At 40.1% G+C, this 26801-nt stretch overlaps 1 protein-coding gene across 2 annotated transcripts in view; it reads right to left on the reverse strand.

The window, feature by feature from the left end:
* The window catches only part of htr2cl1 (5-hydroxytryptamine (serotonin) receptor 2C, G protein-coupled-like 1), a 130382-nt gene that overhangs the window by 23510 nt on the left and 80071 nt on the right, over nt 1-26801 (reverse strand). The window contains exons 4-7 of one of the 2 annotated variants that reach the window (XM_067579892.1): nt 20437-20606; nt 15381-15701; nt 14139-15229; nt 853-1053 (exon numbers count right to left, since the gene is read on the reverse strand). In XM_067579892.1, the coding sequence (XP_067435993.1) occupies nt 853-1053; nt 14139-14565 (628 nt within the window). In that variant the 5' untranslated portion in view covers nt 14566-15229; nt 15381-15701; nt 20437-20606. The remainder of the gene's footprint in view (nt 1-852; nt 1054-14138; nt 15230-15380; nt 15702-20436; nt 20607-26801) is intronic. The other variant, XM_067579893.1, reaches the window with a different exon arrangement.

Genomic DNA, 26801 nt, shown 5'->3' on the forward strand with positions numbered 1-26801 from the left:
AAACTTGGGCTAATAAAACAAAAGATCTACATGGCTACATACAACTAGACGAAAGAGACAAAATATGGTTTTTAACTTGGACGAACTGACTCTTAAGGGACGTCTTCAAACCTGTAGTTCATTTGCTCGGGTCCTAATCAGTGGATGAGCTGGTAAACCTTTCTAGCATTTTCCTATTGGTTTCTTTTCACATGGAAAAAAAATTCAAGGTAACTAAAAAGCATCACTAAAAGCCACATTAGAACATTGACTGTCTGGGTTGGGAGCAAGAACATGAACACAGGAAGAAGGTCTTGAGGAAGAATCTGTCTGCCCAAATATCAAGACGGCCACATACTCTGTTGCTAGTCGAGATCAGAACTTGCTAGTTTCTAGTAACTCTTGACCAATATGCAAAGCGCACTCGGCTACAGGAGCCGTTTAGCTCAAACTTGGAAGAGAACGCTTTGTATTTGAATCAGATTGAGGTTGGATTACATTACCAATAAATGAGACCACTTCCCCTAAAGGGTCTTGGTACGGTTGTTTTGGTCTGCACCCCATTATGATTGTGTGTTCAGATCTGCCCAAACTAATCATACCAAGGGAGGAAATGAACCAAAGTTTGATTCAATGGAACCAAACAATGCACCCTGAGTCTAACATTGACTAAAAGTCTAACATTTGTCTAACACCAGTCTAGCATTTTAGTTGCTATGAATTTGAAGACAAAGGCACCATAGTATTATAGGAGAAAAGTTGTGTCACTGCAATAAGGAATCAGCATATTTGCTCTATACAAGTTAAAACATCCTTGCTATGTATAGTTGAATGCAAGCAACAGGTCCAATCTATCAAATCATGCGTTCTGACCTATAGATATGGTCCAGACAGCGGCGATCTTCATCATGGCTTTGGTTCTGGAGTTGAAGCGGCTGTGCTCTATGGGGTTGCGGATGGCGACGTATCGGTCCAGAGAGATGGCACACAGGTGCATGATGGACGCGGTGGAGAACAACACGTCCAGGTAGATCCAGATAGGACACAGGGCGCTAGGGAGAGGCCAGGCGTAGTCTGGAGGATGGATAGAGAGCAGGAATAGAGGAGAGATACTATCGTTACACAGTTATTTATGCAGTTTTTTTCCCAAATGACAGACAGAAAAGATATAGTTTGATGCAGGTTTTTTCCCCTCTACTGCAGTCAATACACTGCTGACTTTGAAAGCGGTGACGTAAATATGTTAAATCTGTTTTAAGGGGCTGGCTGAGCGAATGTTATCAGGGTCAGCAGGGTATGACAGCTTAAGATGCAGCATGGGGAGGTTGACTAAACTTTAATTTAAGAGTTCATCAAAGCGCAAGGCACAACACACTTTACATGCAAGTTCAGGTGATAGTTTGATAGCATTTACATTGTTTACAAGTATTACTCTGATTATTCTGATTAAGATAAGCAGATAAAGGTGTTTACACTGCTGACAATGCTATTGTCGGACAGTAGAGGTGAACATCGGATGATTAATGTGCATGTAAATGTTACCACTAGGGAGGTAAAGCTCTGGTTTAGACACCAAACAAAGGATTTTAGAAGACATCATATGGACAAATACAGTCATTAATACAGCGTATATGGATGAATGGAGAATAGGAGAATAAAGCTCTGCTGTGTCTGAGGGTTTGTGTGTGTTTGTAGCTCATTTTATAAAAGAGAGAAAAAAAAAAACAGATAATGAAAAAGATTGATTCAAAATATTCATTTCCACAACACCACAGGTGCACTGGAGGGATTAAATGAGGTTCATCATTCAAACTCTGTAAACATTTGTCAACCAAGGACTTGATTAATTCGTCAAAAAAGTACAAAAGATGTCCTGATGCTTGTGGAGGTCCTGGGGGACAGCTGAGTCGGAGAGAAATAATGGAGAAATAATGATGTTCCATCGCATCTGAGGTTTGGGTTTGGTTATATTTATGTCGCCCAGTCTAAAAATGTTTCAGTTTAGACAAATAAATGTGTAAATAACTAGAGATTAATAAATAATCTTAAAATGTTTAAAAAGTACTCCATTAAACCAGTTACATGGAATGTTAAATTAAAAACTTTATAGGCAGATAAACAAATCTGTCATTGTGTTGATGATGTTCATTGCAATTCAAGTAGTTTGTTTGCTCTACATGTAAGAGTAGTGTGTTTAACGTACAATCTAACCCCAGCGGGCATACGGTTGTCCATCTTGGCATTTTGTTAATTGTTGTATTAAAAGTTGTTAACAACTTGTCAGCCAATCGGAAACGTAAAGGGGCGGGATGTAGAGGAGACCCTGTAGAGTAGAGCCACAGGCTAGTCAGACGCATAAGGTGTTTCTCAATCTGTGTTCTTGTCTTTACTTGTGTTCTTGTGTTCTTGTAAAGTACCAATTCAAAGTCCGCATCTAGCCAAGTACAGTCCAAATACCCGGATATGTTTTGTACATCTGTACATAGTCTCTCGCTCAGCTTTCATTTCGTCTGGACTGTAACCTCACTCATCGTAACCCTCGTCATCCTCCGCCCATGTTTCAACTCAGGGATTTATGAATAACAGCAAGCCAATCCTATTTTATTAGTAGTTTGTATTAGCAAGTAAAGCAGCCAATTGTTTTAGGACTCAGGCCTGCACCGTTTTGGGTGCAGGCCTGAGTCCTGGGTTTGAAGGACGCTTTATTTTGGTTGCACAGTGAGTGTGTGTGTGTCAGTGTGGACCCTTTAGTTTGAAGCTTTGCAATTGGTAAATAAGATAAGATAAGATAAGAAGATAAGATAAGATAAGAAAAAGGGGTCATAACTTTTGAGAAAGCTTTAAAGTAAAAAGGGAAACACATATTGCTGAATATTTTTATACCTGTTTTTATTTTTTGAATTGGTTTAAATATATGCGTTTTCATTAGCTAAACTCATTACTTGCATTTAAAGTGCTGTGTGTGTGTGTCGTACTTACATTTCATTAAGATGTGATTGGAGTTTAAGAAGGGAGTAGTAATTAAAATCATAATTCTTAATGGGATTTCAAATGAGTGATTCATACAGTACAGTCCTGCTAAGCGGAGGCACCGTCATATATTTGTAATTCATAATTAGATTAAAAGTTTAATAAATCTTCTGTTGAAATTAAGTCTGTGAACTCCCAACAGTGTGAGTGTTACACTTGATGAAACACTTTGTCAACAGTGAGTAAAATGTTTATTTAACTCCCAGCAGGAGACACTGAAGCACCGTACAGTGTGTGAAGCAAAAAAAAAAAAAAGGCCAGCCTCAGTTTTTCAGCGATGCTCTGTTGATCCCCGAGGGTGAAGTCATTCTTTATTTTTTTTTTATCTCTCCTAACCGTCCACAGGGAGGTCAAACATCACAGCCGCTGACAGCGTGATACCTCGTAGAGCTGGTAGAGATTCAGCGTCTTGGGAAAGCAACACAACAGCAGCTGAAACAGAAATACAGCTGGGAGCATTTTGGCAGATGTTAGCTCAGAGAGAATTCAATCAACGAGTTAACGTTTGCTTAAACTGGGGTATATTAATTAGCTTGATTGGCATGCTGGCAGCTTAGCAGGCGAAAATGACATCCTGGCACCATTTTACCCACTAACAGAAGAGTTAAACTGGGGAACAGCATTATCACCAGCATGAAAGCCAACTAAAATCACCCCAAAACCTGATTATATTGCTCCAAATATGTGGTGCGAACGCATTACTCGCCTGTATTCAGTGTCACAGCTGGATTCGAGCTCATAGTCGTTAATCTCACTCTGATTCATATGTTCTTTTTTTCTCCACTTCTCCTCTTGGTACCTTCTGAAATTCACGCCAGTGTTTCCAAGTCACAGATAAGCGCGATGACAAAGACAGCGCGAACGTCTGAAGATGACTCAAAGCTTCGATAGCAACGGCTCTGTTTTTGTTTCCAGCTGTGTCAGCTTTCTAAAGAGGGCATATACCGCAAAGTCTGTCTCTCTGTGTCTTTATATGCCTGCAGCTATTTATATGAACAGTCCTGTCTTCACAGAGGACAAGACCTGCAGCCAAACACACACACACACACACACACACACACACACACAATCCTTAATTTCATCTCTGATTTGGAGGACAAGCAGCACGTATGTGATACATGTGGAATGAATCACGTGCTTTTTTTTTTATGCGTGCGCTGAGTGGGAGGCAGATTGCATAACTTTTCAGAGGTCAAACACTTATTGGGGGCACTGCATGACACACACACACATACACACAGGCAAGGTGCTACTCAGCTGGCTAGTGGGTGCATTTGATTTTCTGGTAATTACACACATCTACTCTGAGGGCCACAGCTAAACACTGCTTATAAAATACTTTAACTCTCAATGAAACAGCATTTTGAAATCATCTCGTTTCTTTAATAAGATGCTTTTTCAGTTGAACCACTGCTGTGTGTTGATTTGAGAATTTGAGGTGAGGGCTAATTTGTTTGAAATGTATATTTCAGCCTCCTAGTTTAGCTTGAGGTCTCAGAAGGACTGAAGGACTGAACACAAGTCAGGAAACAACAGCTAATAAATGCTCAGCCGCATCAATTAGGCTGATGATGTCACAGGCTGAAACTGTTTGTAAGATATCAACAATATCAACACCCAATGCTGTCCATTTCACATGAACAATTTCAGTTCCTTAGGAGCTTTTTAAACCACTGTTAAAAAGGGGTTTTATATATTATGTGTCTTTTAGAAGTCCGATATCACAGAATTCTCTCTTTTTTTGTCAAGTTTTTATGCTCTTTCCTTCACAGCACATGGTTTATCAGGTGTTATAAATGACCCAGGTTGGTGATAGGAGTGTCCTCTCCACTCGGCCCATCGTAGCTGGAAGTCTGCTGAATTTGTAATGCTGTTTGAGTGTTTATGTCCTCTTTTCACATAACCTCTAGCAATTGCAGAAGCATCCTGGTTGGGAATCACCGTACTACCCGACATCGACCTGAAAATGGCCTAATCCAAAAGAAGTGGGGCATTGAGAACAAAATGAGCGTTGCACGTTACAAATTGTTGTTTTGAGCAGTGTGTCACAGTTCAACTGATTGAACGTCTCTCAAGGCTTTGCGGGGAAAACTAGCGAGTCAGAATTTTCCAGCTGTCTTTCACCTTCAGTAGTTGGACAATGTTTATGATGCTTCGGGCGCCATGGTTGTTGATATTCCTGATCCTTGAAGTCTGTCTCTGTTCGCTCACCTCTGCTTGTCATGCAGGTTGCAAAAGGCCTCCAGCTTCCTCAGGGTTTAATGTGTAATATGACATGTCTCTCGGGCCAAGCTACTGCAAGCTTTAAAGAGCACGTATCCTGCACATTTCCAGGTCTATATTTATATTCTGGGGTCTACTGGTACACCTTTACATGATTTATAGTTCAAACTCATTATTTATCTTATACTGATCCTTTATGCAGCCCCTCAGCTCAGCGTCTGTCTGAAACAGGCTGTTCTAGCTCCTGTCTCTTTACTGTAAGGCCCCCCTCCCCATGAGTCCACTCTGCAGACACCAGCTCCAGAGGTTACGTAAACACAAAGCAGTAGGATTTCACTTCTTTCTCTTGTTCTTATTCGAAATGTCAACTTCTCAAGTACAACGGGAGTGGACAACCTTAGCAACAAACGCTACAGAACAGACAGCTGTTTGCAGCCATGTGCGAACAATCTGAAGTCAGTCTGATGGGGAAGTAGAAGTAACTTTATAAACAAAGCATTCAGAGCAGGTTGAAGCCCTGGCTTTTCACCTGCAGGGAGCATTTGTACAAACGTTCACCTCAAAATGTGGAACTTTGACGATGTTTAACATCAATATCCAACATCATAACAGTATATAAATGACAGGAAATCACAAAAAGCAATGATATGTCCCCTTTAAAGCACCAAGATCATTTAATATGACAGTGTCCTTCTTGAGAAAACAGCCTTATTGCCAGAGAAGTATGTTGATATTGGACACCAACTTCCTGCAATGCCACTGAAGCAGTTTGTTCTTCCTCGACTCTCATTCAAGGATTATTAACTTTTACGGCTTTATAATCAAATATATCACAGTAGCAGTAGCTAATATACATTTTTATTATGTTTTTTTTATTTAAAAGATGTTTTAGTCTGTGTTCATGCTGTTCTTATAGGAGAACAAGATTTTGTTTGAGAGTAAAGTGGCAACAAGTCATCAACAACCCCCAACGAACTCAGCAACATTCAATTTACTGCACTGTTCCGACGCGAGGATCTCTCTCCATCATTGTATTTTCTATTATAGTCACTGTGACCTCAGTTTGTGACAAGCTGCCATTCCTCTTTCCGGTTCATTTAAGCAGAGATGAGACTGAGCTCATATTACTACAATCCACTATGAGGGAAGAAGTCCGGCATCAGCGTGTGTGTGTGTGTGTGTAGGTTTTGGTACGTGTGTGTTCATGCAGAGAGATAGCCTTAAGCGATAAGTCTGATTGAGTTGGCCTTGAGGGTCATATACGCTGTGTGTCCCTGTGTGTGAGTGCGGCATCTTAATTGGCTCTATATGATCTCATCTCTGCTGCTTTTGTTCCTTCTCCTTTTTCTTCACAACTTATTTCTGTGTGGTAAAAAAATTCATTTAGATTTGTTTGTATGTTTACTCTTTTGTCTTCGGAGGTGACATATACTCCCTCGTGCCTTTTTTTGTTTATGTCACGCTTGAAAACACGAGCAATTTCCTCGCTTCGTATATTATCAGTGTTTTATTGTGACTTCTATGTTTTCTCACCGGAGGCGAGTCAGGAAAATCAGCCAAACGAATCTAAATAACGCTCATTGAAATGTTATTCCTTTACTATTGTGGCCGAGGTCACATTTTGAATGAATGGAAGACATCAGATTACTGTTGAGTGGTAAAATGGAAAAGTAAAAATATTATCTGCATGATAAAACTAATTTTCCATCGCAGGAGATAAAACCGCCATTAGGTCATTCTTGACAACTTCACATAACTGATTTGGCTTTTTGGGGCGAGTTAAGTCAGTTTTACACTCCAGTAAGGTTTGTTGAAGAACCCAACAGCTGAAATTTCCCCTTTAATGAGCTGAATATTATCTAATATAATTGCCTGGTGCCTTGTCTAGATTTTTGTCTTGCAAAGCTATGTATCGGTTGCCTGCATGTCATGAACAAGAGAAGATGGCTACATTTTGCTTAAAAGCAAAAATAAATGATCTGAGAACAAACTATGATTCGAAGCAGCTGAAGAATAAGCTCCTCTCCACGACACTCTAAAGTGCTATTGTAGATCATCATTTCTTGACAGTCAAAATTTGTGGATTCAACACAAAGAAGCTAGCTGTGATAATACATCGTGCCTCATCCCAGAAATTGCTCGTATTTCTATTCTAAACTTGTCGTATGTTTTTCTGTCAGGTTTTATTGCCAATATGTTCGGAGTCAGATTCATCAAACCTTCTTCGCCACACAAACTTGTTTCAACTTAATTAAATGCCACCTGTTCAAATTAGCATAATCAATCAACGTCCCTGTTTAACTATCCAAGAATGAAACAGGCTTTACACCACAGAGCTTGACGTTCTGCAGTCGGAAATCAGCAGAGAAATATAAGAAAAATGTAGCAGAAGTCGTATTAGGAGGCTAGAAAATAATTGAAAACATTACTACAGCTGTCAACGACGTCATTGCAGAGCTGTGATAGTAATAAAGAAGAAAGTGGTTTGACCCAAAGTGAGATGCCAAAAAAACACATATCTAAAACAAAGTAGTCCTGTCTGCTCTCCAAGGATGACACAGGAGCAGTCAGAGGGATGAAGTAAAGTGTCCTCTGCTAGTAAATGATTTACCCATTTCCTCCTTTTTTTGTAGCGAGTCTGATACACAACAACTGAAAACCTCGGTAAAGGTCAGAAAAGTTTTCAAACTAGAAAAACTGCTGCTTAGAATAGAAAAGATGCATGTGGCAGTTTTCATGTTGTTCAAGTGACATGACGACATGACATGAATGCAGACGCAGGCAAGTGACCGTCAGCTTCCCCTTGTGCATGTTTGTGTGTGATATTCCTCCCAGTCTTGCATTTTCTGTCCCTGCCATACATGCAGACATTTTTCTACCGTTTACATGCTACAGGAGACACAATGAGGCCATGTGAACGAGGTCATGAGTGAGTCCGACGGTGCAGTTGTGTGTGAACCCGGTTAAGGTCGACTGGAACGGTGACACTGTGAGATTTATATGAAAAATGTGATTCAATCAGGGTAATTAGGGTCATTATTCCTGTCCAGAGACCATTTATCCAATTTGTCTGTTTTTTTTAATCTATTTTTTTTATTCTGGGCTATTACAGATAGCCATCCTCTGTGTGTATGTGTGTGTGTGCTGATTATTTTGGAAGCTTAGACTCCATCAATTACATTTAAGTATTTCATCCTGGTAATTCCTATTAAAGAAATACAAAAATACAGTATCTGCCAAAAGCTGTGTGTGTGTGTGTGTGTGTGTGTGTGTGTGTGTGTGTGTATAACTTGAATCATTCATTTTAGGGTGAAGACTTGGTTTAAAGTTAAGGTTAGTTTAGGGTTATGTTAAGCTTAGGGTTAAACGTGGTGGTTATGGTTAACGTTAGTATAAGTCTATAGGAAATTATTATAAATCAATGTAATGTCTTCTGAAGTGAAGGAAACACAACTGCGTGTGTGTGTGTGTGTGTGTAACTTTTAGGGTGGTTTAAAGTAAGGTAAGTTTAGGGTTATATTAGGGTTAGACATGTGGTGGTTATGGTTAACATTCAAATAAATCAACAGGAAATGAATGTAAATTAACGTAATGTCCTCTGAAGTGAAGGAAACGCGACTGTGTGTGTGTCTGTGTGTGTGTTTGTGTGTGTGTGTGTGTGTGTGTGTGTGTGTGTGTGCGCGCAACTTCCAGTATACAGAGATAAAAAGTTACTGAATTACCATCCACATCATCTTTTATTGTGATTGTCATCATCATCATAACCACTGTCATCCTCGTTATCACTGTAATCTGTGTGATTCATTGCCAGTTCACATTGTGTGAGAACATTCTGTGACTTGCCACCGTGTGTGTGTGTGTATGTGTGTGTGTGTGTGTGTATGTGTGTGTGTGTGTATGTGCGCACAACTGTGAGTATACAGAGATAAAAAGTTACTGAATTACCATCCACATCGTCGTCTATCATGATTGTCATCATCATCATAACAATTGTCATCATCATTATCACTGTAATCTATATGATTCATCGCCAGTTTAAATTGTGACGACAATGCGAGAACATTCAGTGACTTGCCGGTGTGTGTATGTGTGTGTGTGTGTGTGTGTGTGTGTCTGGTCTATCACTCAGCCAGCTGTGGGGATCAATACAGTCAAGTACCAGTCTGATGGATAACACTGCAGGTATAGATCCCGGCTCCATTCAAGTGTGTGAGAGCATCTGTGAGTGTGTGTTGTTTTGTAGGTGTTAGTATATGGATGACGGAGAGACACCGGCTATCTCTCTCACTATGTATGTGCATCTGTTTGTAAAACAGAAAGAAAAAGAGACTTATCAGTGTATTTTTTTTTGTTGTCCCCCCCCCTCAGTGTGTGTTTGTTCATGTGAAACATTGATTACCGCTGCGAGCAATCAGCAGCAGGAGCAGCTTGAACTGACAGGCAGACGCAGAGTGGGAGAGCCACTGTGTCTATTGACCATACATGGCCTATTAAGACGCAATCAGCCTCACTTGTCCTGTTTAGTATTCCTGACAGACGCTTGACGGCTACAAAGCAGAGACACGAATATGGCTAGTTTGGCCAAGTTGTGCCGAGGGAGAAGAAGAGGGAATAAAGATTTAATGTGGGCACGCTTCCCATTTGCATCCCACTGACGGTTTTTAGGCCTGTAATTAAACTGTTAAACTATTAATTCTTTAGTCTATAAAATGTCAAAAACTATTAAAAATGCTGTCTCGATACCTGAGACGTCTTCAGATTGCTTCTGTGGGCCGACCAACAATCTCAAATATTAAATTCAAAATGATATAAAACAGAGAAGAGCAGCAAATTTAAAGGATATGGCTGCTGATTTTCTATATTTTTCTTATTGTCAACAACCAACAATGAATTGATCTACTTACAAGTATTGTGTGCGTATCTGAAGCCTGATATATCTTATCCCTCTGTGCCATAGACCTCCATTGTCGTCAATGAGCCGCACGCAAACACAGGATACAGGAGCAGCAGGAACCGAAGAATAATTCCTTATTTTAGCTCAAGTGCAGGCAGAGAAAAACTGAACTGAACAGACTGAACAATACAGAACAAAAGGTCCGACAAGACTGAATCGAAAGCCAGGACTTAGGTTATAAATTGAACTATTGGAACAACAAGGCAAAGGTGGCAAGACACAAGGGCCGACACAGGGAGCAGGGCAGGGCTAATGAGACTGATATGGAGCAGGTGTGCAGGGGGAAAGTGTTATAAGCAGACAAACAGATGACCGAAAAACACAAGTAGTGTCAAGAAAAACCCCCCAAACACCAGCAGGCCAAGTGCAAACAAAAAAACACTTTGTGCCGCAGAGCCAAGTGGGCTGCAAGACGATCCGAGACCAGCAAACTGTTAAAGTCTGAAACATTAGATCTCTTCTATTACCAGTCGGAGAGTGATTTGCATGAAAAGCATTAAACATGGCAGCTCAGAGTAACCAGCCTGAAACTCATACTCAGTACAATCTGGTAAAAGTATTTCAGGGTCCGTTTGCTCTTCCAATTGAGCACATGTATTCTCTTTATCTGGACAAAGGTTCAATGCATTGAGCAGCAGTATCTATCCGTCTTTCCACTTAGTCCAGTTCAACAAACAGGGAAAAAGTCTGAAGGCATCTGGTGAATTGATGAAGGGACTTAGAGCCAGACTGGGACAGAAAATCTATAGAAAATCATCAGCTGTATCCTTTAAACCAGGACCCAGAAAATCATTTTTTTTTTCTGTTCCCTTAACTTGAAGCAAAAAACAACCATTTGAATGAAACAAACATTGAACATATCTTTAACGACCTTATAGATATCTGTACATGATTGTTACAGCTTATAATACACCATTTTACTTGCAACGCTTTTGTGACTGTTGCTAAAAGACATCATACTGCAACTCTTTTGTAAGTGGTATGCATCATAGTCTCTCAATAAGATATAGAGGTCCCAACTTATGGAACAGTTCTTCTCATTTAAATGTCTTTATATGTTTTTCTTTTTTTACATAATGAACAATACCAGTCAAAAGTTTGGACACACTTTTCCCATTTCCTTGGATGCGAGAGTGTGTCCAAACCTTTGACTGGTATTGTATGTATTCAACAGGGAAGATTAGCTTATATTATTTAGGTATTTGGTCCTTTTATCTTATTAGTTTTTATGTCCTTTGTTGGATTTCGACTTGGATCCTCCATCAACAAGATGATGTCCCTCACTTTAAGCTCCTTGGGTTAATTGAACCGACTGTGAGTTCTTGACCTCTCATTGATCCCCACTTCACCGTTTTTGACGGCCAAATCCATCCTCTCGTCCTTCAACCTTGTGTCCTCCCTCGGTGTTTTCAATAAATGTTGAAAGGCACACACAGCCACACGAACAAGCTCTTCAAAGCAGCGCTGTATTGAAATTGTGGTGTTTATGCTTGTTAGCAGTTTAATACGATGATGAAGAGGTGATGAACTGATAAAAGTCAGAATCCCAGGAGGTCTTGACTGGCGTAACTCCAGACAAAATAACATCTGTGTTGACTTTCCCTAATCTGGCTTCTTTTGCTGTCATACTGATAACAAGCGACACATATTCTCCTCCCAGGCAATGCTGTTTAGCTCAGTTGCCATCACTGTTTGCTCCTAAACTCAGTTAATCAAAATTTTATCTCCGAGAGACACAAAATGTCCACATGTGACACTGACAGATAACCGAGGACAAGTCTCATAGCGATGTCTCTGTCAGATGCACGAAAATCATTGAACACCAGCCGAATCTTAAGGTTTTATTCCTCAAATTGAGATTTGCCGTCATGATAACGGCCACGTCTTATCTGGCTGTCTCTCCTGTCTGGATTGGATTGGACTGGACTGGCATGCCTTCCACCATATTTGGCCATGATGCTCTCACACATTACTCCTGTGTATTCCCAAAGACTTTTGGACAAATAAGGGATCAAATTAGCCATTAGATATTGGCCGAAAGTAAATGATACTTGTCACATCTTCATCACAAGGATTTGAGCCAGATTCTCAGTTAGTTTTCATAAGTTTTTATGAATATTTACAGCAGACTGCAATATAGTGCAGACCTTGGCAGATAACCAAAGAAACTCACATTAACGTCACTGAGTCACAAATCATATAGCACCAACTGAGCCTAAATCTTTTGTCCTGTCAGGATAACTTGGCCTGGACTTGCATCCAAAGACTTGAGACTTTTGAGACCCTAAAAGACTTTAAAAACACTCTGATTTGGCTCATATTCTCCCTGACCAGTGTTCAAATGGCAAAACGCCCAAAATGAACTCATCAGAATGCTTTTAAAAAGTGACAATAAAATGCTTGCAGATGTGGCATCCGCTGAAAAACTCAAGAAACATTCATGAGAAATGGTTTAGAGTTCTTGGAAGTAAGTAACCTTGGCATTGACAAGGATTACTGTCACTGAAAACTGCAAAGGCCGACGTCGTGTTTATCTGCAGCTCAGCAAAAGATTTCTCACTTACTGTCACCTCTGTGATTGGTTTTGTGACGGTGACACTTGCAGATACGCTGTAAGAAACGCGCCTCTCCCTTGTTGTTTTAATATAGCGACCTGGCTGAAAATGTTAGAGGAAGACAGCCTTCCTTTAATTTAATGTTTTTACTCAACATTGGAAAAGAAATTCAATACACAGCCTACGATGCAACAACCCGCGATCCTATTAAGCTAATGTAGGCGTTCATGCAGAATCCTGGCATGGATATTGTAAGCAAGAACAGCAGTTGATAGCTGGTATTGCAATTATCAAGTTGGCATCCTCCAGTTCTTGAATCTCTTGCAAAATAACAGTGTGCAAAGTCTCAGAGAAGCAATAATCATTTCAATAATTGCACTGAAAAATGTTGTGGCGCATGCCACAGTGTGCTGGAAACAGCTGGTGAGTGGGAGGGGGCCTGAGATGATCAGGGGTAGAAATGTGCAAGGAAGATTGTTTAAATATTGGGTGAGATTTATATACGTGTCTGTGTTATTTTCATGATTAGTGACAAACTGTACACAACAAAATCAATTACAAGCACTTATAGCAGGTTGGACTGTCTGTTTACTTATTGTATTAAGTAGAGTGAAAGCCTGTTAGCCAATCAGATAACTCTATGCAGGTAAGTGTGTGTATATACATTACTAAAACTAGCATACAGCAAGCAAATTGTTCTTAAGTCTGACATTTGAAGTAGCAACTTTTGCACCTTCTCCTTTGACTTTCCAGCTATAAATGACTAAGGGGATTACTGTAGTTTCCATATTTAAGGGTCAGCTCACCTACATTACAAAAAACAAACAAAAATCTTATTTAATCCCAGTGCCATGCAGATAGTTAGATAGTTTTGGTTTCATTTGGCCAATTGAATCAGGATAACACATAGATCTCTCAGTTACCAGTGTTAATAGGGGCTATTTCTTCAGTCGAAAGAAGTCGAAATAAAAATGGTTCACAGCGAGGGCTGTGGATTAATCAGCATACTTTCTCTTGAAAAAGAGGCCATTCTTAAAATATTTAAATGTAATATAATTTAAATGCTGCGAACACCACAAATCAGATTCTATTAACCACCACTGTCTTGGGTTAGAGGCGTTTTATCATTTGTTTCAACCAAGGTTTCAGGGTAATTTACCTCTTAAAATACAAAGGCAAGAATTTTTTTTTGGCATCTTTTCATTTTCTACAGATGTCCCCCAGCTACTATAAAAAGTTATGTTTTGCATCCAATATTGATTTCATATAAAAAGAATACATAAAACTGAAGTAAAAGAGTGAGTGGAAGTTCAACAGGAACGTTAATCTTTTTTTTTTTTTTACAGTATCTCTGAAGAATCCTCCAGTGTTTAACCATATATTTCAATAAAACTCACCATACAGGATGTTGATGAGGGAGATCGGCATGACCAGGATGCCTACGAGCATGTCCGCCACGGCCAGTGACCTCAGGAAGAAGTTGGTGGCGTTCTGAAGCTTCTTCTCCAGCGACACCGCCAGGATCACCAAGATATTGCCACCGATCGTCAGCGCGATGATGATGAGGATGAGCAACGCCGGCCAGTTTTTCTCTTTGATCGCCGCACTGGTGACGACCTCCTGGGTGAAATTGTCCAGACCTGCGCTCATGGCTGCCGCGCTTCCGACTCCACTGTTACTTCCGAGCCCTACCCCCCTTGTTTGGTTTTGGTTGAGCTCCAGGGAGATGTTGCTAGTCCAGGCTATCCGGCCCCCGACCTCCAGGGAGGAGGTGGTGGTGGTGGTGCCGAATCCACCAAGAAGAGCCCTGGCTGGGCCACCCATCCCAAAGGAGAGACCCTTACCCGGTTGGAGATTGAAGAGGGGAGGGCTCACTCAGCATTGAGGGAGACTTGAAGACTTTATTTGAGGTGTTTCTTCCAAAATATATTCTTAATACCAACAGTACACATTAATTAAGCACAGATTGAACACAACAGGATCTGAGGGAAGGGGAGAAAACAGGGAAGGAGCTACTTGGGGGGATAGGGAATGCCAGGGAAGAGGGGACGGGGAGGAACTAGCTACAAGTGTTCTGGTGTTTATATTTTGTTCCAATAAAGTGTTGCTAGCTCCAAACAGCCTCAGATTGTTCCCTGAGGTGTGAATCCCCCATTTCCGTCCAACAAGTCATTGGCGAGAAGTTCTCAAGCTGTACGCCGAGCGAATACGTCCTGTATTGCTTCTCCGTGTTTAGTCACATCCACTTCTTGCAGGACGTAAGAGTCTAAGAGTCCCTAATTTAGAGATAAAAACTGGATTATTTATATCCATGTCTGCCAGCTCTCTGCTCCCCTCTGCAGGATCCCCACTAATTAGTTTGATGATGGGTATCAATCAGTTTTGATGTGTATGATCAGCTAGAAATTGCTCCTGCTGCGAACAATGTGTCCAGACTGTTGTAAGAAGCTTTAACCTCCTTCAGGTCAGAGTTGATGATCGGTTTGATCTGTAGAAGGAATCAAGAGAAAATAAGACATTAGATTATTTGCAGTTGTATTTTTCTGTTCCTTATAACTTCCTGTTTGCATAATTTGTGCCTAATTACCTAATCATCAATCATCCATTGTCTGATCAAGCCTTTCTCTTTTAATCTTTACCTTCTGTCCAAACATCTGGTGGTCTGTCCTCCAACATTCTTCTTTTCCTTCCCTCCACATCTATGCATCCATTCTTCCTTCCTTCCATTTAACCCCATCCTTCCTCCTCTCTATTTCTTCCTCCCTTACTTCTTTGGCTCCCTTATTCCTTTTTGTTTCATTCTTGTGCACCAAATCTTTCCTTCCACCTTTCATTTCCTTCCTCCACAGCCATTCATCAACCTGCCCACTCAATTCTTCTTCTTTTCTTCCCCTTTTTTGCTTTCCTTCCTCACAGTGATTCTTCATCAAGCAGACAAATTTATGATATTGTCTGAAACTCTAATAAAGGTTTTGGAAAGAGATCAAGTACCAGTGTCAAACGCTACAGTCATTTAAAATAAACCGGAGGAGATAAACTGAAACAGGACAGAAGCTTGGATGTTTACACCCTCACATCGCACAGTGTGTGTGTGCAAAAGTACTGGCTGTCCTCTCTATTTACCCTTAACCACTCAGATGACTTAGTGATTTAGAACCTCATAAATGTCTTCAAGGATAGGTGGAGGAGTCAGAGTGTGTGTAAGTCTGTGTGTGTGTGCACATACTGTATGTCTTCGCCTGTAAGAAACAGTAAGACGAAGCGTGAAAGATGGTGAAAACCAATGAGACGTTTTTTTTTGTAACGTGTGTGGGCGCATGTTTAAGAATGAAAAGTGAACGGCTGTGTGTGCTTCCTTGTGTTTTTTCCTTCTTTGTGTGCGCCTCCGTGTCCATGTGTGTGTGTGTGTGTGCATCGGAGATAAAAAAAAAGAAAGATGGACTCAGGCCTCCAACCTGAGATAGTTTAGTGGGCGGTGAGTCCGTGATAATATCAAGCAGAGTAGAATCGGCTCTGCAGTTTTATGCGTGCGTGTGCATATTTTAATCATTAATATAACCACAATAATAAAACCACTGCTTTGCATTACTTGAGTGTGTGTGTGTGTGTGTGGGCATGTTAACATTTGCATTGTTTAATGTTAATTTATTGTGTCTCAACGTGTGTGTGAGTGTGATCATTTGTCTCCGTTTTCCTTTTTTTTATGTAAATTACTGTGTATGCATAAATTAATCGTCTAGGTGAGTGATTGTGTGCAAACATAATGATTCATTCAGATTATTGATGTGTGTGTGTGTGTGTGTGTGTGGGCAGATGTGTTGTGTGTTTGTACTTTTGTCACCTCATACTCAGTGTCTCTCAGTGTCTTCTACATGACTTACAAAAACATATGAGCGTCGACTGATCTGCTGCTTCTATGGTTAATGTTTGGTTAAGTTTATGCAACTAAAACTAGGTTAGTGAGGTCATAGGTTACTGAAAGACTGCAGTCATAGTTAAAAGAAACCAAGGCTGACTGTAGGTTTGGGTTGAGATGCACTTTGTACGTCCTAACATCAGCCCCTATCTTCTAACTCGGAGTATATACGGCACCAGAACAGCGTCACAATACTTCCACCTTTACTTCTGAGAGATGACAGACATTGTACCCATGGCAACAAGTCATCACTTTTCAGGATAACATAAATATACATGTCTTTAAGGCGGTTTGAACAATCGACTGATGCTGCATACTGTTTTTCTGGTGAGGACCGTCTTTGGAAGGATTTTTTACAGAATTGGCCCCTGTTTTTTAAGCATTCATTTATCATTAAAAACAATATTTCCATTTAATTTTAATGATACTGTTTGGTGGGATTCAGGCATAAAATTAAATTCAAAATTTTGTGAGAGGCTGCTGCATAATTTGATCTGTTGCATAATTTGATTGACCACTGGACTCGCTGTTATTAGAGCTTAAGGCAATGTATCCTGATGGAGAATCTCCTGCAGCTGCTCCTTACTGTACGTGCACGAAGGGTCAGTGAAAGTAACAATGAATTTTCACACATCACACGTCTAATTTTTATTTTTTATTTTTACTTGAAAATCCATTTTGAGAGGTGGAAGGGTGTGACATGAGGTAGACGGGTGTAAAAGCGATGCATGGTGGGGATGGTTCACGGGCGATGTGCCATGGGTCTCGTTATTTGTGTGTTTGGTTGCATGAAGTAAAATAACTACTTGGTAACACAGGTCAAGCTCACTGCTTTTTGACTCACCCATTAAACTGCTTTTTTCCCATCATTTATTATACCGTCTACCATTCTGCTGCAGCTTATCACTGGACCTCAGCTCAATGAGAAGCCACAGTAGCTACATTCAGCCAATTAAATGAGGCTGTAAACTATACTTTCAATCAGGATTCACTGATTATTTGTCTTGGCTATGTCTGCGCTGGAATAAAAAGGACTTTATACAACATAAAGTCAATGAAACAATAGAGTCGTATCGGTGTTTTAAGCTAAAATGAATGAGGTTGTTGTTTGCATCATTCTAAATGATGATAAACAGCATTGTAATGAGGTCAGAGTTGCTTTAAAAATGACAATGAAGCACAAGATAACAGGGTAAACAACTTTGAATAAGAACAGACAATGAGAGAAAATGAACTATTCATGCATAGATGAACACGTAGGAATGTGTGTGTGTGTGTGTGTTTATCACCTCTGCAGAGCTCAGTGTGTAATAGACAGGCTGCTCCTGCTATCTCCTCCTCTCAGGGAGAGTACCGTATCAGCGTAGTTCACAGGAAACTAAACAGTACTGCAGGCGAGCCATTTAACCGGTCCGATAAAGCAGCAATACATCACAGAGAGAGCGTGAGGGAGAGGAGGGAGGAGAAGAAAGAGAGAGAGATAAAGGATAAAGTGATTGAGAAGAGAGGGAGACAGGCAATTGGAAAGAGAAAGAAAAGGAAGTTACAGAAGGAGAAATAGACTATGAATAGATACATACAACCTTGGAGCCACCCTCGACTTGTCGAAGACAGTAACATGTTATTCTAACAATCCTCTTCCTCTTAGTCATCTAGTTTTAGCCTTAAACTTGGCATGAAACCACCAGAGTTCATTAGTTTTGAACCAAAGATTAGACTCAGCCCTGTGTCATCACATCATCTGTAGATTATTATTGTTGTTGTGTCTGTAAAACATTTTCCACCCCGGACTTCCTAGAGAGAGTTACACATTTACGGCTCGAGACTCCCGAAGGATCACGCCGCCGAAGCCTAGTTAAGGCACAGATGTCGCCGCCGTCGCTTTGCTTTTCACCGCAGGGACAAATTGCTGCCGCACTTATGTTTGTTAAAGCCATTTCTGCTCTGCGAGATAAAACAGTGGAGGGGTGGCGGGGAAATGGGATGGAGGGATTTTCTTATTAAACTGTCCGACAAAGGCAAACAGAACCGACTGCATTTTTTGTGTGGTTTGAAGCTTAACATTCAAGGGTTTATATTTCATATCCGTAAATGTTGTTAAATGATTAAATACCCATTTCTGCAACAACAATACTTTACATTACAGCAGGAGATTACTTTTTCCTAAATTTCAGTGTTGCTGCTGTTTTTTTTGTAGGGCAAAAGTGGATATTAGCTCCTCTGCAGCATTTGGAAGTGTGTGCAGTGTTTTTTCACTGTGCTTTGCTAAGATGACTTTAACCTTAATTACTGTTCCTATTAGCCTACATCTTTGTTTGCCTAAATTAGTTAAAGGTTCCCTGTGGAGTGTCTTGTAAACAAACAAAAGTTATGTGTATCCTTAATGTCTAACCAATGTGCTAAATACATTTCATCCTCCAGAGAACATTTGCAAAGACATTTTTAAAGTATTTTAAATCTTAAATCTTTGTTGGCAAATGTTTGTGTCTCTTGGCTCATTACCATCACCTGTCTGTCAGTGGAATAGCATGAAACCACTGGCAGGACTGTTGTGCAGCTGTATGATACACTGTGGTATCGTCTATATTTTGGTGGAAGTATTCCTCTCTGTTATTTTAGAAAGTGTGATGTGAACCAGGAGACTTCTTGAGGGACCGAAACAGCAAGGCAGGGGTCACATGACTGATAAGGGTAGCCGTGCTAGCACTAAAGCTAGTCAGCAAATCCTTTAGCAGGATATCTTGATTGTGGGTTTGACATTGTTTAAATGGGAATGGGTAGATTTCAGTCTGAAATGATTACTGTAAATGATGTTTGTTGCGTTTTTACTACATTAGCATTGTGTGTGGTTTTCAAAATCTGTTAAACCAGAAGTTATGCTAGCATGAACATTCATGGATATTGTCAGGCTGCAGATCTTTGCTTGGTTTGTATCTTCCATAGTTATTGTTTTTTACATTGGAAAATGTTGCATTGATTAAATTTATGTCACAGAGATAAGCTGCTGCTCTGTTGGAACAAAATGTGTTGTGCACTTCCCTACTGATGACCTTCTTACAGTACACATAGCCTAGCTAGGTGGCAAGGCTATGGGAAAGAAGGCTCACATGAGCCCTGTGTGAACATGAAGTTGGGAATGTTTACTTATGTATTCAGAGAGAAACTGTATCTTATTATCCACAGCCTGGAGTGACTGAAGTACGTTAATCATCAAGAATGCAGACTCACAAACCCGTAGCAGCATTCTTCATCTTTGCATGAATTAGTCAAGGCAATCAACTACGTACGGCAAGAAATTGTCAGAAAGTGGCTGCTGTCCACAAACGCACTGAGTTTGTTTTCATGCTTACAGCTCAGAGTTTCTAGAATATGTCAGACATGATTCTGTAGCTTTATTTCTTTGTTTGGTTGCGGTAGCTGTCATGCTAATGCTCATGCTAACTGCCAATTTTTTCTCTCTTCCACATAAATTGCTCATGTAGCATTGAAGCTAATGCAGCAATAATGTGAAAAATGACACAAACATAAAACTCTGTTGCTCTTTTAGTTATTAGCTATTGAGGACTTTCGCCACTGTGGGTGTTACATTGAAAAAGTGTGTGTTTTATGTAGTGATGAAGGTGCAGAAGGAGAAATGGTTAATGACAGAGGAGACATTCAGGGAGCCAGTGAGAGGAAAATGAGAAAAGTAGTGAGAGAGAAAGAATGAAACAGAGACAGAAGGTAAAGACGGACAGAGAGAGGGTGTCATCCCAGTATCAGTAAATCTGGTCACTTACTTCTTGCCTCCCGATCGATACGCCTGCCCTTTGTCGCTGTTTTCCATTACCGTCGGCAGTGACCCTTTCTGACGTTACCCCTCTCTTTCTCTCTCGCTCTTGCTGTATCAATCCCTCTGTCATCTGTCATTCCACACCTCTGGAGCGAGGGATAAGCATCATCCATCCGCCTGCAGACAAAGAGGGAGGGAGAGGAGAGAGAGAAAAAAAAGAAAAAGACTGACTTTTTATGCTCTTTTTGTGAAACATTTCAGATCAAAACTGAGGAAAAAAGTGACCGAACACCTCCTGAAACCACAATGACTCCCACACGCACCCACACACCGGCAACAACAACATCACTGCACCGTTAATCTTCAGCTCTCACATCCAACACTGACGAATAAACACACACCACAGTCATATGGTTATCCTACAATTAATACTATGATACATGAGATAAACAACTGGCAACTTTAAGCTCATGTTATGTGAGGAAGTCTGATGTACAGCTGTGTGAAACAACATAAAGTCAAAGAGGAGAACTGAATGTTTAATGGATGAAAAATCTGCAAAGAAATGTGAATAAACAAAATTATTTTACTGTCATTGTGTACTTAGCACAAAAAGTAAGGAAATTTGTGTTTGGTAGATTATTTCTTTGTTGTAACGATGATTCTTGGCAATAAATCTTACACCGTTGGAAAGCCTGTTTATTTCCCTTTGAAATGGTTCCACATTGGTAAGGAACATGCATTTGTGGGATGAGCAGCAGATGTGGGTTGCGCCCATGAAAAATTTGCCAAATCTTCTCTGCCAATGCCACACAGCTAATTTTGCTGTTGCTATTGACTCTTGTTTTGAGCTTCTGGTACCCCCAGGTGCTGCCAATCAGGTGCCTGATTGGCATTGAGCATGGGCCCTGCTACAGTGGTCAGTAGGTGTCTGCTCCAAGAATCGGCACGCCACGTTTGACTGATCTGGATAGGGTCCTGTTTCAAAAACAGACCCTCACTCTAAACGAACTAGTTACCTCGACCCCAACTTTTAGCACGCTGATACTGGATGTTATGCACCAAACATCATGAGAACAATATTCCAATCATATTAACATTAACAAGCCTCCAGAATTATGCACAAAATGTGTTCTGATGTGACATTGTGACACTATTTTGGCCATGTACCACAATGACAACACTTTCTGCTGCCGACAGGAGACAAGCGGTGCTGAGAGCAGCTTCAGAGTACAGTAATGTGTTGTATTGAGTATTGTGTTGTGCTGTCACAAGGGGTCATTTTCATCAGCGCAGCCACTAAGCCATGAGGCCACCTAATGGACTGCACAGATGGAGCGCCATTACGGACGGATGGACTGGGAGGAGTTTGTGGGCGGCGGTGTGGGGGGTGTTGTTGGAGGAGGAGGAGGTTTGGATAGAGAAAAGACAGCAAGAGGTAGAAAAAATCTGTTCAGTTGTGACATGTCCTGGCTGAAAATAGCACTTCAACTAAGAATATGGTGCAATATGAGGAGTTAGAATCTAAAGAATGTTAAAAATCAATATCCTGCACTTAAAACATTGATGTTTAGCTTCATAACAATAAGTAAACATTGTTTTTATATGAGGTTTTTGTCCTGAGACACCAATTCAAAGTTGACATGAATGACAAGCAGGAAAAGTTACAGTAAGTGTGAATCAATGTTTAGATTAATCAGCCATAACAACCTCAACTGGCACATTTTTATGTGGATGATGAAGAAGAAGGTGTTCATGTTACTGGGTGAAGGAGATAAGAGCTGCACTTTATTAAATACCCCAGTAGAAGATTCAGAAGTGTATTTTTTTTTTTCATTAAATGATGTTAATCTATACCTGCTTATCCTGTGCAGGGTCTTCAAATAAAGGAGAGTAGTAATAAAAAATAATATAAGTAGTAGTAAAATGATAAAGAGCATTAGTAGTTGTAATATATACTATAAAAATACCAAAATTCTGGAAAAACATACTAATTATTCAGGGAACTGGACAGGTTTTCAGAAGCTTGTAAGCCTTATATTTCTGCATGTAAAGTTAACTGCATGTAGTTTAATGATACAGTTTTACAATAGCCTCTAGAAACTGGTAGTTATAGCAGAATTATGTACAACCTCAAACTGTAAAGAGCGTCGTTTATCCTATTAAAGAAATATCTCATTTATAGATTTAAACCAAAAGTCCTTCAGGTAGTTCACTCTCTCCACCCCCTGATTTATAAATCAAAAATTCAAAAATAGATAGTATGGAAAACACATCAAGTTGAACACAGAGGTGTTGATACGTGAGTGAAGTGAGCGTAGCAGCCAGGAGAGAAGAAACAAACACACACTTAATGAGAAAAGGGATCAAGAGTAAGAATCAAAGTGAGGAAATTCTGGCGATGCAGTGTCATAACTTTTCATTAAGAGCTGGGAGGGGAGAAAGTCAACATCAGATTTATTGTGCTCATAGTAAGAGAAAAGAAGACAAGGAAAAGGATTTTTCATCTGTGCAACTGTGTTTTCAATGAACAGGCAAAGAACGATGTTTCAGTAGACGTCTGATAGGCTGCTATACTGCGTTTGACCACACGTATTGGCTAACAGTTAGCAGAGGTTACTAACCAGAGGAGCTCTGTTTCACATATTTGAGAAAACTTTATAAAGATGGGGAAGATATGGTAATAGCCGCCATAACAAGGTAGCGTTCTCAGTCCTGGATTCAAACACCACAGGGTGGATGTGGGTGCAGCATCCAAGGAGCTCTCATCCTGCACGTGCTAGTTTTTTAGTAATTAGTGTCAAAATGCATATTTAAGTTATCAAACACTCACTCAGAATACTTTAATTGCTAAAATAGAATATTTTCGGTCAAGAAAAGGCTTAAAAGACATGGCAACATCGAAATACTTCAAAAGCTCTTCCCGTGCGTCTACCCGGAAAAGTCCGGCACATGAGGATGACCACGGTGCAGCTAACGCTCCCCCCTTGCAGAAATTTCAGAAAACACCACAGGGTGGATCAAGAGACAAAATTCATTCATACAAGAGAAAACACAAATACCATTTAGACGGGAATCACAATGAGAAGCCAGGATGTATTTTATGTGGATTAAGAGTCATTAGCGGTTGATTTATCATGTGATCCCTTCCTGTCCTTCTTGAATATATTCACATACAGGTAGTTGATGGATGATTTAAGGATATTAAGGGATTCATACACTGACTTTCTAGATGGTTTAACTGCAGAAAAGTTGCTGGGAACAAAAAAGTGAGACAGACAAACTGGTAGTGAGAGAGATGCTGTATATATAGTGAGAGAGAAGTTTGAATGTGTTTAAAGAGACAAAACGGCAAAATGTATTCTCTGCAGGATGATGTAAAGGTCATTAACACAGAGCTGCGGCGCTAATGTAATACCACATAATCCCTCCATTTGTGTGTGTGTGTGTGTGTGTGTACAGTATGTGTGTAAGGTAGAGAGATGGGAGGGTGGGGGGGATGGTTGAATGAGTAATATATTAACTCAAAGGTATCCTGGATTGACAAGAGAGAAAAAAGGAAGGAAGGAAGATGACAAACAATGTGTATGTGCAGCACAGTGAAAAATATGTGCTGTGTTTTTGGTATTTGTGTGTGTGTGTGTGTGTGTGTGTGTGTGTGTGTAGGGGGGGAACGTCATTGATTTGAAGGCATTACAACGCCCCGCAATGTAAAAAAAACCGGACCGACAGATAACAGATCGCAACGTGTTCACTCGGAGACACAACGGAGGACAGAACAGAGCGTTCCTCAAATCAGTCGAGAGACTCTAGATTATACACGGTACACACTCGGCTGCATACAAAGCCACAGAAGAAGAGAAAGTCGAGCCTTCGGGCGCCGCAGAGAGAAAAGAGAAAGCGGGAGAGTAGAGCACTCAAAGATTCAAAGCATACAAATGATAGATGATGACAAAGCCAGAGAGAAAGAGAGAGAGAGAGAGAGATGAATGGATGTGAGGGAATGATTGGAGTAAAAGAAGGCAGTGTAGAAGGAGAATATTAATGGATCTCTACGGCAGGGTTTTACTACTATTTTATTTTTTAAAAAAAAGGGAAACAATGAAAAAGTGAAGTGAGGAAGGAAGTGAGAGAGAAATGTTTAAGAGGAGGAACAAATTGTGTGAATAAAGCAGGGAGGGAGGTAGAGGGATCAAATGGAAAACAGCAGGGAAGAAAGGAGAAGGGAGTCAGAAAAGTAGAAAAGGTGGAAGAAAAGAAGAAGAAGGTAACAAGAAAGGATTGACATGAAGAATTAATGAACTGAGGTATGAAGGAAGAGGGTCGAGGACAAAAAGAAGGGGTGGGTGGGGGGGGTTAATGTAAAGAAGCATTCAAGGAGGGAAGGAAGGAAAAAAACGGAAAATTACCTTGAGAAATAAAAGCAGTAAGGAAGGAAAGGTGTGAACAACCTACTATGCAACGTGATTTTTTGCAGCAGTATACAGCACAGTCTTGCTCTGGTAGTATTTCTTTATATTCTGCTTTTTTTATGATTAACAAGTATCTTACATTGACCCAGAATCTGAAATTGGAAGCGTTTCAAAAAGCTGAATTTACCTTCAGTTCGCCGTCAGCGTTGCACGCAAGCTTGGTGATTGACGTTTCTCACTAAAATGCTCTTTGGAAGTCGTAGCTGACTCCTGTTTTTATGTGCATGTTGCCTTTGACTTTATACATCAAAGATCAAGATGATGCAGTTGTACAAATGATGTCCAGACAAGCTTCAGAAGTGCTTCAAAGCTCAGTCACCCGATGTTGTCTGTGCAGAAAGTGTATTTTTTAAAGATTTTATTCAACATTTCTTTAATCAGGAAGTCTCTTTTACAACAGAGACTGAGCCAAAATGTCATTGTAGAGTAGATTATACATAAAAAATGTGAAACATTCACAACATAGGATCAAAGGGAGAAAGTGTGACTATTTAAAACAGTTACTTTCTTCACAAAATACGTTTTAGGTGTGGTGTTTAAGTGCCTGATTCAGTATGAAGGTTGTGTTTCTAAATTAAGTTTGTCTTTTATATGGTTCCAAGCGCAGCATGCATTGTATGAAAATGCAGTTTTGCCAAATTCATCTTTGGAAACTCTGATTATTCCTCTAAAGGATCTGGTCTGAGAGATGTTTGAAACAGAAGAATGATGTTAAAAAAAAAACGAAAAAAGGTAGATATGAATCCTCCTCCGTACTTTTAATGAGGGTCAATCGAGTTAAATCACAGTGATGATGGTAAACTCGATCCAGCCTACACAGTAGTGAGTCAGATACAAGCACCGTCAGATACAAAACAGGTAAATATGTGGACTGAACAAGACGGGGGAGAAGCGTTTCTTAAAATGAAAGTTATGAATGTGTGTATAGACGGTTCATTTATCATCCAGCCATAAACCAAGATGTATGACGAAAGCTTTTTTTTTAATTTACTTCCATCTATTGTTTGAGGAGTAACAATGCATGCCAAAAACAATTCCTCACACTTCACGCTACTCTGAAAAAACACTTGATGCGACAACTACGAGTGTAGCCAAATCCACCAAAGCAGAAATCATCAGGATTAACGTTTCAAAGACGCCGCAGGATCTATGGGAAATATATGTTAATGTACATGAGCAAAAACCAATGCAGAAAGATAAAGGCTACAAATTACCTCGACTGCGGTCTCCTAGTCAGATTGATAAAGACAAATTGATGTTTAATTAGCGCCTTTTAAGTTCAAATAGCTGGAGTCTCACTGTGCAATTTGCATTCATAACACCACAGGAAGAAAAAAGGAGGGAATGGAGGGAAAATGTCAGTCAGAGTTGATAAGTGAGGTAATGAAAATGGAGCGGTTTTCATAGCTATCAGCATGACTTGTACAAAGAAAAAGAAAGAAAGGAAAGAAATCATACAGAGCGATACACAAACAGGAATGTTTAACCACTCAACCATGCATCTCACACACACACTTCAGTAGTAGAAACTCATTATGTTTCCTGAAAGGCCTCTTGGCTATTAATCAGAAACAGACCCCCCATATGTTTATCAGCCAGTATCATTCAACTGGGAGACAGAGAGAGAGAGAGAGATAGATAGAGAGAGAGAGGCATACTGTAAACGGGTGAACGAAACACAAAGAAACGAGGTATTAAATGAACATGAAATAGGAATCTTAGCTGCGAGAAGAGATTAATTAAGCCACAAATAGAAAGAGAGAGAGAGAAGACAGATTACGAATGAACTTGAGAAACAAAAGAAAGAAAATGTAAATCAGGACGGTTTCCAATCAATAAAAAGTTTCAGAACACAAAAGAAAAACTACATTTCAATAATCAGTTATCGGCTAATGTGTTG

The sequence above is a fragment of the Thunnus thynnus genome, chromosome 22, assembly GCF_963924715.1.
Source record: "Thunnus thynnus chromosome 22, fThuThy2.1, whole genome shotgun sequence".
NCBI classification, from domain to species: Eukaryota; Metazoa; Chordata; class Actinopteri; order Scombriformes; family Scombridae; genus Thunnus; species Thunnus thynnus.